Source organism: Oncorhynchus nerka, linkage group LG22, assembly GCF_034236695.1.
Source record: "Oncorhynchus nerka isolate Pitt River linkage group LG22, Oner_Uvic_2.0, whole genome shotgun sequence".
NCBI lineage: Eukaryota > Metazoa > Chordata > Actinopteri > Salmoniformes > Salmonidae > Oncorhynchus > Oncorhynchus nerka.
The window spans coordinates 92,236,798-92,250,815 of NC_088417.1; the positions used below are offsets into that span (position 1 = coordinate 92,236,798).

Genomic DNA, 14,018 nt, shown 5'->3' on the forward strand with positions numbered 1-14,018 from the left:
ATGCAGCTCTCGCTTTGATCTCAAAACAAGCTCATCTACTCAGAACTGCTCATGCTGTAAACACAGTCCAGTTCAAAGTAAATGGCATAGATCCATATATGGAAATGGCCTATTGCATCTAGGTTGAATGCAGCTCTGATTGTTTATGCCGCTCCAGTCTGTGTGGAGTACGGACTGAGTAGTGCGTGTCAATGCAATAGCATCCTACTCCGATGCGTTCAGCCTACAACAAAATATCTTGCATAGTTTGTTTTGTTTCAGTATTTTGCATTGAAAGTGGCTAATATTGCATTGATTCGATCACAATTGCCACAGTAAAGGGAAACGTTGATGGTGTTAACAGGGAAAACTCTAGAACGGTTGTCACCAACCTTTTCTGAGTCATGATCACTTTCTGAGTCATGATCACTTTCTGAGTCAAATTGCAAGCCGAGATCTGCAGTTCAGATTTTTTTAAAAACATGACTTAAAAAACGTAAGCCTATGCAACATTAACCAATTAAAAACAGTTCTGTAGTAATGAGGTTTGTGCAGTGCATTATCATTGCATATTGGCTTTGCTTGAATTGCCCTGCCAATGCACTGTTGTTCAGGCCATTTAAAAAGATATATATTTAAACATTTGAAATAGGCCATATGATCACGCTGGTAATAGATCTGTTGTTTTATTACTTGTGAGGAACAGCTGAGTGAGAATCCGTTTCAATAATTTCCTTTTCATTTTTCATTTACTGGGCTGATGGTGCCTCCATCTGATGGTCAGTCTCTGCTGAAGGGGAGAGCAGCAGGCTGAGTGTCTGCCTCTCAATATCCCTATGCTCAACCTTTCCTCCATTGACACTGACCAAAAAAGGACACCGTCTTCCAGCTGATGGTGAAACTCAAGTCGCACCACATTATTTCTGCCTCATGCGCAAATTCATGTTGTTACTCCTATGAACAGAGAAAGTTAAATATTCCTTGATATTAAAAAAGACCCAAGCCGTTAATAATAACAACACAAACCTATGGATACACTTTCCTACTCATTCATTACTGCTTGTTGTTGCTCATGGAAATAGGAAGAACACATTTTATGGCCTATAAAAGTGTTGAATACAAAGTGTTGACAGTGCTGAGTAAGAACTTAAACATGAACTCACTCATAAAAACAGCAGCTCTTTGCTGTATTCGTTGACAGTCTCTCTCTAGTCATGGTTTTAAAGGTTTTGAAATCTCACAGTATCAACTTTCCTGTAGATTTCTTATGCCTGCTACGATAATCTGAGCCATCCGATTGGCCAGTGGTAAACAAGACTACAGTGCACTAGTTTTGCTGTCTGGGCCCGCTGCCTGGGCCCGTTAGGGAATTCGTATTCTGTGAAGTGCGCGTGTGCAGTAACTTTCTTGCGCTCCTTCTTGGTTGGTGACTGCTGCTCCACAAAGTTAAGTGAAGTTCAAACTCGTGTTTCTCAATTCAAAATAAATTCAAAGGGCTTTATTGTCATGGGAAACATGTCAACTTGCCGAAGCAAGCGAAATACATAATAAACTAAATTGAAATAAACAATACACATTTACAGTAAACATTACATTGACACAAGTTCCAATGGAATATAGACATTTCCAATTGTGTAAAGTACTTATGTAGAATACTTGAAAATACTACTTAAGTCGTTTACTCTACTACTTAGAATTTTGACGTTTTCTTTTTCTTCACGACATTCCTTTAAAAAAGTATGTACTTTTTACTCCCTACATTTTCCCTGATACCCAAAAGTACTCGTAACATTTTGAATGCTTAGCAGGACAGGGATATTGTATAATTGACATCCCTGGTCATCCCTACTGCCTCTGATCTGACGGACTCACTAAACATATGCTTGGTTTGTAAATTATGTCTGAGTGTTGGAGCGTGCCCCTGGCTTTTACTTTTGATACTTAAGTATATTTGAGCAATTACATTTACTTTTGTACGTAAGCAGATTTAAAACCAAATACTGTTAGACTTTTACTCAAGTAGTATTTTACTGGGTGACTTTCACTTTTACTTGAGTCGGAGTTCCATAAAGCCCATTTCAAATGTCCATTAGCGCTGCGCTCCAGACCCTAAAACTGATCATGAGTAAAACCCTTCGCTTTATACGGTTATCCATAAGAAAAGTTGACATAATGCAGTATACTTTAAATCACTTCTGAGCGAATTTATCAAAAGTACCAATTTGACTGGAAAATTGACTGGAAAAACGAGAACACGTCAACCCTGAATGTCCCCGAAACTAGCGTGCCACGACCACAGCTCGCGGGAGACTCTCTCATTGGTCGGATTTTGGCCACGGAGGAAATTCGGTTAAACTGAACCGTGGTGCACAGGCTATGGCCCGTGATGAATAGGCAAAAGCGGTGAGGGAGGAACGCTTTTCTCCAATCGAACAGTAATTTGCGCCACTCATGTCGTTATCAAGGCAGCATAATGCATAGTTCAGAAACATACATTTTTTTTCTCCATAAAATGTTCAAACTAGTTTTTATTGAGTAGGCAGATAAAGCATTTTTATCCAAATAAATCACTTGTGCATGTGTGAACACAAACTCCTATGCAAAACCGAAATTTAGGAACAGTGCACATAGAAATAGCACACATAGAACAGATCTACCGCTTCTAAGACTTGCTTTCAACGAGAATGACAGATCTATAACATGTATTTCTATGTGAATTTGGTCGGGTCCAATGCAGCCATTTTTATCTCAATGTAAAATCATTTTTGGGTAACAGTTAAGCACTTACTGTGATTGTTTTCAATTAAAAGGGTCAAAAATAAACAAAAATAGCTTGTTAGCGAAGAACAATTTCTCAAGCAAGAATTGTGCCAGGACTGTCTGGGAGTGGTCTGAGTTGGGAAAACTCAAAACTAGCTGTTTTTGACAGAGAAGTTTAGAACTTTCTTTCTTACTGATTTGTTCACTCATTTGGCCAGGCAAGCCAAAACAGGCTGACATTTCAAGAGTCGTTTCAAACGGCTCTTACATTAAAAGGGCATTATCATAATTTTCACAATTTCACTGTATTATTCCAACCAATATATAAAACATAGCATATCACGTTTTTGACTGCACTGGGCCTTTAATAAATAACGTATGGAAATGAACAAGGAAGTAGTATGGGCTGGGGTGTTCCTTTGCTGTAGTGGGTATTTTGGCTCATTGCCCGAGACTATCATAATAGACTGCCAGGCTTACCCCTTTACCGTAACTTCCAAGTCCTTCCTTGTTGAGTAAATAAGGGGTTAAATAACTTTTTATACCCTGACAGTAAAACGTTTGTAATTTTGGGAGGGATTCGATGATTTCCTCCTTTAGCCTACATTCGATATTACAAAAACCCTACAATTATTGTGCAAGATGAAAGGAGGATTGTAACAATAAATGACTCTGATGAACGTTATCATTATGGCCAGGACTATTTACGACAAAAATCAACAATAAAAATTAAGAGATCTGTAGAGGCAGATATAATTTATCCAGATTCTACGATCGTACTCAATCCCAATCTCCTTTTTTTATCATGAATTCTCCTGGCCCTAAATTATAATGGTGTTTATGTTAATAGTGATAATTTATAGTGATAAATGGCTAATGTTGTTATACTAGGTTATTCACCTCTTTGTTCCCAGATAAGTAAATGATCGCATCTCGTATGCACAGTCACTATCAGGAAACTGCTCGGCTTTTGACGGGAGGATGTCGAGAATAACAGTAGAGGGAGAAGATCGAGAGGAAGTTGCACTCTTAAAAAACAGAATATATGACTGATGTGATGTGAGAGGAACTCTGAAACAACAAGCAAGACTTCAGCAAAGGTAATAGAACACTACATTTAGTGCTTTTAACTTCCTTTAGTTTATGTGCCAATGTTTTATTGGTTTGTTTTAATACATTTCTATTATTTTAAAGCTTTTATTTGCTTATCAGAAACTTAAACTTGATGATATATTGTGGAGACTAATAAAGTTATGTTTACTTTAAGGATTTATTTTATTTTTAACAAATAATATATTTGTCTCTGACAGGACATTTTGAGTTGACTTTTGCTGAGAAAGGCTTTCCCCAATCCACTATTTGGGTTAAATAACTAAATGAATGTCCCATAATAACCTATTCACTGTAGCAGAAAAGCTCTTGTTATGTTTCAGCATACCCTCTGTTATACACAAATGCATTTACCATGGTTTACTATGCTGCGGTGATAAAACCCTCAGAAGGGTGATTGATTTCCATGATTTAGATGTATTATTCTTATTGATTGAAAGTGGAATCTATGAAATCAGAGCTGCACTGAACCTGGTGTTATCAACTCCATTTATTTACACCCCCTGTTCTTAACCAGAGAGAGCCTGTACGTGATGCAGAATGGTACCCATGATCAGTAGTGGTATTATTTAAATATATTTTTTTGTCATTAACCAGACGCTCTTAAACAGAGCAATTAGAGTTAAGAGCCTTGTTCAAGGGCACATTAACAGATTTTTCCTCTAGTCGGCCTCGGGGATTCGAACTAGCAACCTTTCAGTTACTGGCCCAATGCTCTTAACCGCTAGGCTACCAGCTCCCCTATAGGAAAGTAATATGCTCTATTTCTGCCAATGCTGCTGACTCATACCAGTCTGGTCTAATCAGGAGATAAAGTTAGACTACACAGCAACAAATGAATACATATTCTTTCATGCCTTTTCTCCATTGCATCAGTTGCTGGAGCACCCGATAGATAACCAGTTCCGACCAGACTTATACACTAGTTCTAGTGTGCCAATTTCTGTTATATTTCAAAGGACTGACTCATTTTTTATTTAACTCAGGACTCCACTTGCAAAAGCTATTGTTTGCCAAAATTCAAACATGTCATTCCTTCTCTAGGTCAAATGGAGCAGGCTTTTCTTTTGGTTTTACATGTAGTCTTATGGCCAACTCTTGCAGGTATGTCATTGACTTTTGAAAGTACATTCACGATAATACAATAGACTCAAAGCCACATTCATATTTTTTGTCCGTTGTTTAGAGCACACTTTAGACTGGTTATTGTGACTTCTGACTGACTGTTGGATATCTGATGTCAATATGGATGATAATGTCAATGTTGCTAATCTAACTCTGACCCCCCCCAGCCTTGTTCACAGTGGAGGTGGACAGTCTCTCACACGTGGCAGAGTTCCATGGTGATGTCACCATGGGCTGCAGGTTCCAACCTGGGGGCTGGGACCCCAACCTGTCGGTGGTATGGCAACGGGTCCAGCCTCTTCCAGATGTAGAGGTGTACAGGATGGATAACGGACAGGAGGACCTCACTTCTCAGAATCTCCAGTACCGCGGCAGGGCACGGTTGGTGTCGGAGGAGCTGACCAATGGCTGGGCCAAGCTACATGTGTCCAGTCTGAGGATCAACGACTCTGGGGTGTACCGATGTCTTGTGGAATTGGGGGGAGCTGATTATAAACAGACCACTTTGACTGTCAAAGGTGAGTTAAAAACTCTTTCATTGCAATAGCACAGTACCGTAGTTTTTATAAGCAGTCAATCAATATTAAGTAATGAACTTGTCTGAAAAAGATGTGGTAACATTTTACTTTGTTTTTCTTATACAACACTTTAATTACACTGTATTCACATGTTGTTACACATTATAAGCACTGCATTGGAATAGAGTTGAATGTTTTATCATTCTACTTTCATGTGTCCTTTAGCTACCTATAAGACTATCATCAAAAGCATGCAGAGACGAGGTGGAGATGAGGTGGAGCTGGCCTGTGAGTCTGAGGGCTATCCTCTTGCCACAATCAACTGGAGAGACAAGAGTCTCAGGAACATCAAATCCAACGACACCGTTGTGAAAACTCCAGACCAGCTTTTCCATGTCACCAGCAAGATAACAGTCAAATACTCTGAGAAAAACAACTATACATGTGCCTTGGTGGAGAAAGGTGAAGCTACAAAGGGTCCATCAGCCAGGTTTGACATCCCAGGTATGAAGTGGGTGAATTTACCTGTTTGGTTACACTTTTTGAAGGGCATCTACATAAGGACTTCATAACACATTCATAACTCATATATAACACATTCATAACTCATACATAAACACATTCATAACTCATACATAAACACATTCATAACTCATACATAAACACATTCATAACTCATACATAACACATTTATAACTCATACATACCACATGTATAACACATTCATAACTCATACATACCACATTTATAACTCATACATACCACATTTATAACTCATACATACCACATTTATAACTCATACATACCACATTTATAACTCATACATACCACATTTATAACTCATACATAACTCATACATAACTCATACATAACTCATACATACCACATTCATAACTCATACATAACTCATACATACCACATTCATAACTCATACATAACTCATACATACCACATTTATAACTCATACATACCACATTTATAACTCATACATAACACATACATAACTCATACATACCACATTCATAACTCATACATAACTCATACATACCACATTCATAACTCATACATAACTCATACATACCACATTTATAACTCATACATACCACATTTATAACTCATACATAACACATACATAACTCATACATACCACATACATAACTCATACATAACTCATACATAACTCATACATAACTCATACATAACTCATACATACCACATTTATAACTCATACATACCACATACATAACTCATACATAACTCATACATAACTCATACATAACTCATACATAACTCATACATAACTCATACATACCACATACATAACTCATACATAACACATACATACCACATACATAACACATACATAACACATACATAACTCATACATAACTCATACATAACACATTTATAACTCATACATAACTCATACATAACACATTTATAACTCATACATAACTCATACATAACTCATACACAACACATTTATAAGCAATACCTTGTGAGATTATAGTGTGACATTATAGGGAAAGCACAACAAGGTCAATTGAACCTCTGAATGGAAAGTGGGGAAAGTGGGGGTTAGAGTACGTAGATGTGATAAGGTGCTTTAACGCAGGTGCTTTCCTGAATGAGCATAGTGCTGTAAAGCGTAGGTGTCGGGGGGTGATGTTTACCCTTCCATTCAATGAATCACATTGTAGGCGTCATAAGTCAATGTGGGGAAAAAAACATGGGCTTTGAAGATGACTAGCAGATAGTGTATATATCTTTTCATGAAGACCTCATTTTTGTCAGAACTTCTACCAATCATCGTTGCTTGGTAGTGGCGCTGTTTTTATTTTTTTGTAGTTTTTTTTTTGTGGTTTTTATTTTATTTTTACCTAATTTTCTCCCCAATTTCGTGGTATCCAATTGTTTAGTAGCTACTATCTTGTCTCATCGCTTACAACTCCCGTACGGGCTCGGGAGAGACGAAGGTTGAAAGTCATGCGTCCTCCGATACACAACCCAACCAAGCCGCACTGCTTCTTAACACAGTGCGCATCCAACCCGGAAGCCAGCCGCACCAATGTGTCAGAGGAAACACCGTGCACCTGGCAACCTTGGTTTGCACCAGGAGTCGCTGGTGTCGCTGGTGCGCGATGAGACAAGGACATCCCTACCGGCCAAACCCGGGCGACGCTAGGCCAATTGTGCGTTGCCCCACGGACCTCCCGGTCGCGGCCGGTTACGACAGAGCCTGGGCGCGAACCGAACCCAGAGTCTCTGGTGGCACAGCTAGCGCTGCCCTTAACCACTGCGCCACCCGGGAGGCCCTCGCTGTTTTTAGCTTGACCAATTTCTGGAAATTCTCTGAAAACCCTTTATCTGGTGTAATATTGTTCTCTTTCCTAAATGTTTTTTTTTTAATGTTTAGACATTTTAACTGAGAACATAGGCAGTATTATATACAGTTTATGATGAAAAATAAAATGGTTTCACTCTCCCTATCTTTTGTACCCATAGATGAAATACCTGTGATTGAGAGTAAACCTAACACCCTTTCTATTGTATTGGGCACGACATTGACGGTGACTATGATCATTGCAGCTACCATCTTCGGGTATCGCAGACAGAAAGGTAACATACATTTCACTTTTCTTCAGTTCTTAATTGATTTGCACACATTTTTATCTCAAGTTTGCTACAAGGAGTTTCCACTGTTTCATGTTGCCTGAGATAGACAGCCTAGAGAGGAAGTATGTACTTTGTACTTTAACCTCTAAAGGTGTAACTGATGTTGAAGCCAGAATGATCATGTACAGTTAGTGTGAGACTGGAAGAAAAAAAATCAGAATCTTGTGACAATGACTTAGCATGTGAGAACATGAGTGTGTGCTTTCTAAACCTATCTGAACTGCCACATGTGGAAACACCCCCACAGTTTGTTTTTGTGTTGCGGGGGGTTCACTTGTGGTAAATCATGTGGGTGGTTTACTACTACTAATATAAATAACAATAATAATTTATTACATTGGTAAAGTACTTTTTATTTAAAAAAGAAACATTTCAAAGTGCATAAAATAAAAAATATTTTTTAAACAAAACAAATATATCTAACCATATCATGAAAGCAACCATCAAATTCTAATAGGAAGGGTAGCCGATAGAGATGAGTATTAAAGGCCTACTTTAAAAGTCCCGGCAGGCTGATATAGAGCTAGTCATTCCTTATTTTTTTTTTGAAAAGTCCCCTATCAGTCTCAATCAAGTTTACAACACAGGAGGTTGGTGGCACCTTAATTGGGGAGGATGGGATTGTGGTAAGGAACAGTCAAAAGGGGATCCTTGCGACGTCCCATCTCTGACCACACCACATTTAAGTTGGAATTTAAAAAACGGTTAAGGTAAGGGTTATGGCAGGGTAACACTAACACGTGTGGTAATGGCTGGAATGGAATAGTATGGTATCAAATACATGGTTACCATTATGAGCCATTCTTTCCCTCAGGAGCCTCCTATGGTTTGTACTTACAGTATTACTGCAATAGCATTTTGAGAAGTCAGCGTGTTAAAAACCAAAGAGCGAGAAAGAGGAAAGTCCCAACCTTAGACACTAAAAGTGTTACAAAATGGCATTACTACTTTCTAAGCAATAACATGAATAGGTTCAGCAGAACATCTCATGCAACATTCGGACTGTAAACTATAACCCGCTTTTATGTTCTGTTCACAGGGAGGCTCAGGACCCTCAAGATCTAACACCCTCCTGGGCTCAACAGAGACGTGACCTCTGACCTGCCTGGACCCCTTTTGGCAGCTCCAACTGATCCTGGTGATAGACTGTTTGTGACTGTCAGTGACCTGTACCAGAAGGCAACAGAGAAAGAGACTCCTCACTGAGACTGTAAACTGCCAGGAGAAGACTGAGAACACAAAAGACTCATGCACACACATTGTCAACGAACAGTTTAATCATGCTACATTTTCTGTTATCTAAAAGTTACGCCGGTTGGCGTTTCCACTCACGACCAATTATGTTAATGAGAGGAAGCGAGAGGAAGCCCAGTTGCCGGAGAAGATGGAGCGAGATGGATTTTGGCCAACATTGCTAATTTTCTCATTGATTAAACATTTGATCTCCATACAGTTTTCTGTTACCAAAACTATAATCTGTAAAAAACAGAGTGGATTTCATTTGATAGACTTTTGCCAATTATAATTTTTTTTAAATGGCATTTAGGAGTGCAAGGGTGAATTGAGCACTTCACAGAGTAGGTGTTCCCTAATGGAAATATGGAAATAGGATCTCACTAGCTCGCTCTTGGCACTGCCCACCTCCTTGCTTGTTCTGCCCACTATGATTAATTTACTCCCAATGGAAAGACAGGCTGTGGTCAATCTTGGGTTAGTAATAAACATCTTTGTCTAGGCCTTCTCATAATGTCATCAAAAAGCATTGCTTCTCCTTCACTTAGAACTAGAATGGTCCATCTACAGAAGTTATGTCAGGTGCATTAAAGATGCACTGTGCAGAAATCGCTCTGCCATTTCCTGGTTGCAAAAATACTAATTGTTCGCCTAATTTCAGTTTGTGACAAAACAAGCGTTCATTGTGTAGATAATCATTGTACAATCTAAACAGTTGTGAAATATATTTTCCATAACCAAAAATATTGTATTTTCAGCTGTGAGAAGCTGGTGTACAAAACCGAAAGTAAAAGACACAAAAACAGAACTTCAGAATGGGGAAGCATAGAAATAGCTCATAGAACAGATCTACAGCTTCTTAGACTTGCTTTCAATTAGAAAGATAGATCTATAATGCACATTTCTATGTGAATTTGGTCTGGTCGTCCAAAAAGTTACATATTGTAGCTTTAAGTGATGCTCTGTTTTGTGTTATTTACTAGATTTTTACGTTTCATACAACTTATTGGAAGATTTTTGGTCCCTCTGAAGGCCTAGGTCCTATGGTCATGGTTCGTCATTGCATTTATTTACTGTATATCTTGTACAGTTACTAAGTGTAATACAGAGATAATAACATGTTTATACAGAGATGTCCAACTTTGGGGGATTTTATTGAAAAAACAGTTCCCTTCCATGCTTCCCATGAAACCCCAGAAGGCAAATTAGTGATTCCAGCCACATTTTATATTAACACAGTTGTTTACTGTACTCCAGGTATTTGATACTGTTTGATACTCTTTGTGAGTCGAACCATTTGATGACTTATAGACCTTGTGACAACGCAGTTTCACTTTCTGTCTCAGTCATATGGCAACTCTACAGTAAGAATGGATTGAGTCAGTCCATTGCACAATTTCCTAGAAAATAAACATTGTCTAAAGACATGAAAGACGGGTGGTGCTGATGGGAAATGCTGACGATGATTCCTGCTTAAAGAAATATCTCGGTCATCAAATTGAAACCGAGTCATCAACTCTGGTCTTTTTTTCTAATTCACATAAGATATGCTCACTAATACATTGTAAAACATGTGCCATGATAATGATTGTATGCTATTTGTGACAGTCTATACCTCGCAAAATCAATCCTGGACCCTTAAAACCAATTGCACAGCTTTTTCCCCCCTTCTTCCCCTCTAATCAGGGATTGGTTTAGTCAAAGATGATGGATATACTGATGGATATACATGTTTCTCCGTCCTACCAATGGGAGTTGTTGTCCACAAAGCGGCAAGGCGCGCTGTGTAGCTTTCGCCTATCCTTTCTTTGGATTGGTGGATACATCTCATTATTGTGATCCTTTTTGAAATACTCGATGAAGGTTGTTGACGTCAACCGCCTGTAATCAATGTAGAGTGATGCTATGCTACTAGCCTTATGCCATGAATATGCATAACTTGTCATGTACTTCTAGAAGTAGTGGGTGGAGGAGTCAGGCGCAGAGAGCAGGGTAGTCAAACGCCACACACACGGGCGCAATAAGACCCAGTCCAAAACAACAGGACGAAACGGTTCGAGAACAAAAATACTTCCACAGAAATCACACACATCAAATAACAGAAAACAAGCCAGCACAAAAGCCGGCGGATCTACCGGGTTTAAATAGCCCAAAACCTAAACAAGAAACAGGTGCAACTAATCAGACAAAACTAAATGAAACAGAAAAGGTGATCGGTGGCAGCTAGTAGGTCGGCGACGACGACCGCCGAGCGCCACCCGAACAGGAAGAGGCACCATCTTCGGTGGGATTCGTGACATAGCCATCTCGAGACAACACCGATATGAAGTTTTTGTTTTACTTACAAGTTGACGGGATGTCACGTGTCCTACTATATCAGTACACTAGTAACAATAATAGATTTTAGGGGTACCAAATTCGACACTCTCTCATTGACCTCCATAAAAAAAAACTCCTTGCTTGGTGGGCAAAACAATGAAACTCTACCGAGTTGGGGCTCCCTCTTCCTATTCCTCTCTCAGTGGCTCCACCCTGAGGATCTTGGTGTGTCTTACCTCAGATACCAGTTTCTTCCTTCTGTTGTCCCAAACGTATCTGTTCTACCATGGTATTAAATAACATCTGACATTAGTTTGGAAGGAGGCTCCGTTGATCAAAATTAAAATGTTCTCTCACCTCAAGTGCAAAGATTGGGTCTGTGCTAGGTAGTGCTGAGTGATTAGTGCTTTAAAAAATATATATATATACAGTGCCATTGGAAAGTATTCAGACCCTTTGGAGCTCAGACACATCCTGTTTCCATTGATCATCCTTGAGTTGTTTCTACAACTTGACTGGAGTCCACCTGTGGAGCATTCAATTGATTGGACATTATTTGGAAAGACACACACCTGTCTATATAAAGTCCTACAGTTGATAGTGCATGTAAGAAGAGCAAAACCAAGCCATGAGGTCGAAGGAATTGCCCATAGAGCTCTGAGACAGGATTGTGTCGAGGTACAGATCTGGGGAAGGACACCAAAACAATTATTCAGCATTGAAGGTCCCCAAGAACACAGTGGCCTCCATCATTCTTAAATGGAAGAAGTTACGAAACACCAAGACTCTTTTTAGAGCTGGCTGCCCGGCCAAACTGAGTAATCGGAGGAGAAGGGCCATGGTCAGGAAGGTGACCAGGAACCCGATGGTCACTCTGAAGGAGCTCCAAAGTTCCTCTGTGGAGATGAGAGAATCTCCCAGAAGGACAACCATCTCTGTAGCACTCCACCAATAAGGTGGTAGAGTGGCCTATATGGTAGAGTGGCCAGATTTACTCCTCAGTAAAAGGCACATGACAGCCTGCTTGGAGTTTTCCAAAAGGCACCTAAAGACTCTCAGACCATGAGAAACAAGATTTTCTGGTCTGATGAAACCGAGATTGAACCCTTTGACCTGAATTATGTTTTTCAGTGGCAGGGACTGGGAGACTAGTCAGGATTGAGGGAAAGATGAACAGAGCAAAGTACAGAGAGATCCTTGATGAAAACCTGCTCCAGAGCGCTCAGGACCACAGACTGGGGCGAAGGTTCACCTTCCAACAGGACAACAACCTTAAGCACATAGCCAAGACAACGCAGGAGTGGCTTCAGGACAAGTCTCTGAATGTCCTTGAGTGGCCCAGCCAGAGCCTGGACTTGAACCCAATTTAACATCTCTAACACTAAACAATGTAACGCCTTTGAACCTTTCTTGGAGTATGCAGCATTACTAGTTATTGTTTATGGTCCTCTCATGATAAATATTATTATCATTATTTAATACTTTCGGGGATTACGTAGATTACATTTTAGATTACATGATGTAGTTACATTTAAGAAGTTTAAAGTTGAGTCCATTTTTGGAATGATAAATTAATGATATATACACATTGATTTTTGAAGAATATAACTTATAAATGCCTCATGAGCTTAGTTCATCTTTCACACTCCATGAGAACCATAAATATAAACTGTTTTACCCCAACGTTTGTAAACAAAGTAAATATAAACAAACACTATATAGCTTCAAAACATGGTTAAAACTATCATTTTTATATCCTGGATGGTTAGTCCTTGCATCCATAGCTCTGTCTATGCATTTGAGAGAGGTTACATTTCTCCAGCCCTGAGCTTCTTACCAAAACAGGGGTGGGGAAATCACTTTGTTATTGTTTCAACTGCTGATGGACAATTTAATAAAATATTTATATTGTTGAGTATATTACATTGGTTTTATTTGATTACTTTATTATTTAATTCTGTCACGACTTCCGCCGAAGTTGGTGCCTCTCCTTGTTCGGGCGGCGTTCGGCGGTCGTCGTCACTGGCTTTCTAGCTTTCTTTTTCTATTTGTTATGTCTTGATTGTACACACCTGGTTCCCATTACGTTATTATTATTTCCATATTTAACCCTCTGGTTCCCATTATGTTTTGTGCATGATTGTTCCTGGTTTTGTGTTAGTATTTTGTGTTAGGGTTTGTATTCCCTGCGTGGATTTATTGGCTGTTTATGTTTCAGAGTAAAGTACGTTATTTTACTCAGTTCTGTGTCCTACGCCTGACTCCGTCCTCACCTCTGCACAACTGACACTTGACCAA

The 14,018-nt window shown here is 39.3% G+C and overlaps 1 protein-coding gene across 1 annotated transcript; it reads left to right on the forward strand.

The window, feature by feature from the left end:
- Window positions 1-1,388: 1,388 nt before the first annotated feature.
- On the forward strand, window positions 1,389-10,833 carry LOC115105999 (programmed cell death 1 ligand 1-like). The gene is made up of 6 exons (XM_029628557.2): window positions 1,389-3,839; window positions 4,894-4,953; window positions 5,142-5,492; window positions 5,718-5,996; window positions 7,998-8,111; window positions 9,208-10,833. Exons 2-6 carry the CDS (start codon window positions 4,899-4,901, stop codon window positions 9,231-9,233), a joined length of 825 nt encoding a protein of 274 aa, XP_029484417.1. The 5' UTR covers window positions 1,389-3,839; window positions 4,894-4,898; the 3' UTR covers window positions 9,234-10,833.
- Window positions 10,834-14,018: the final 3,185 nt, after the last annotated feature.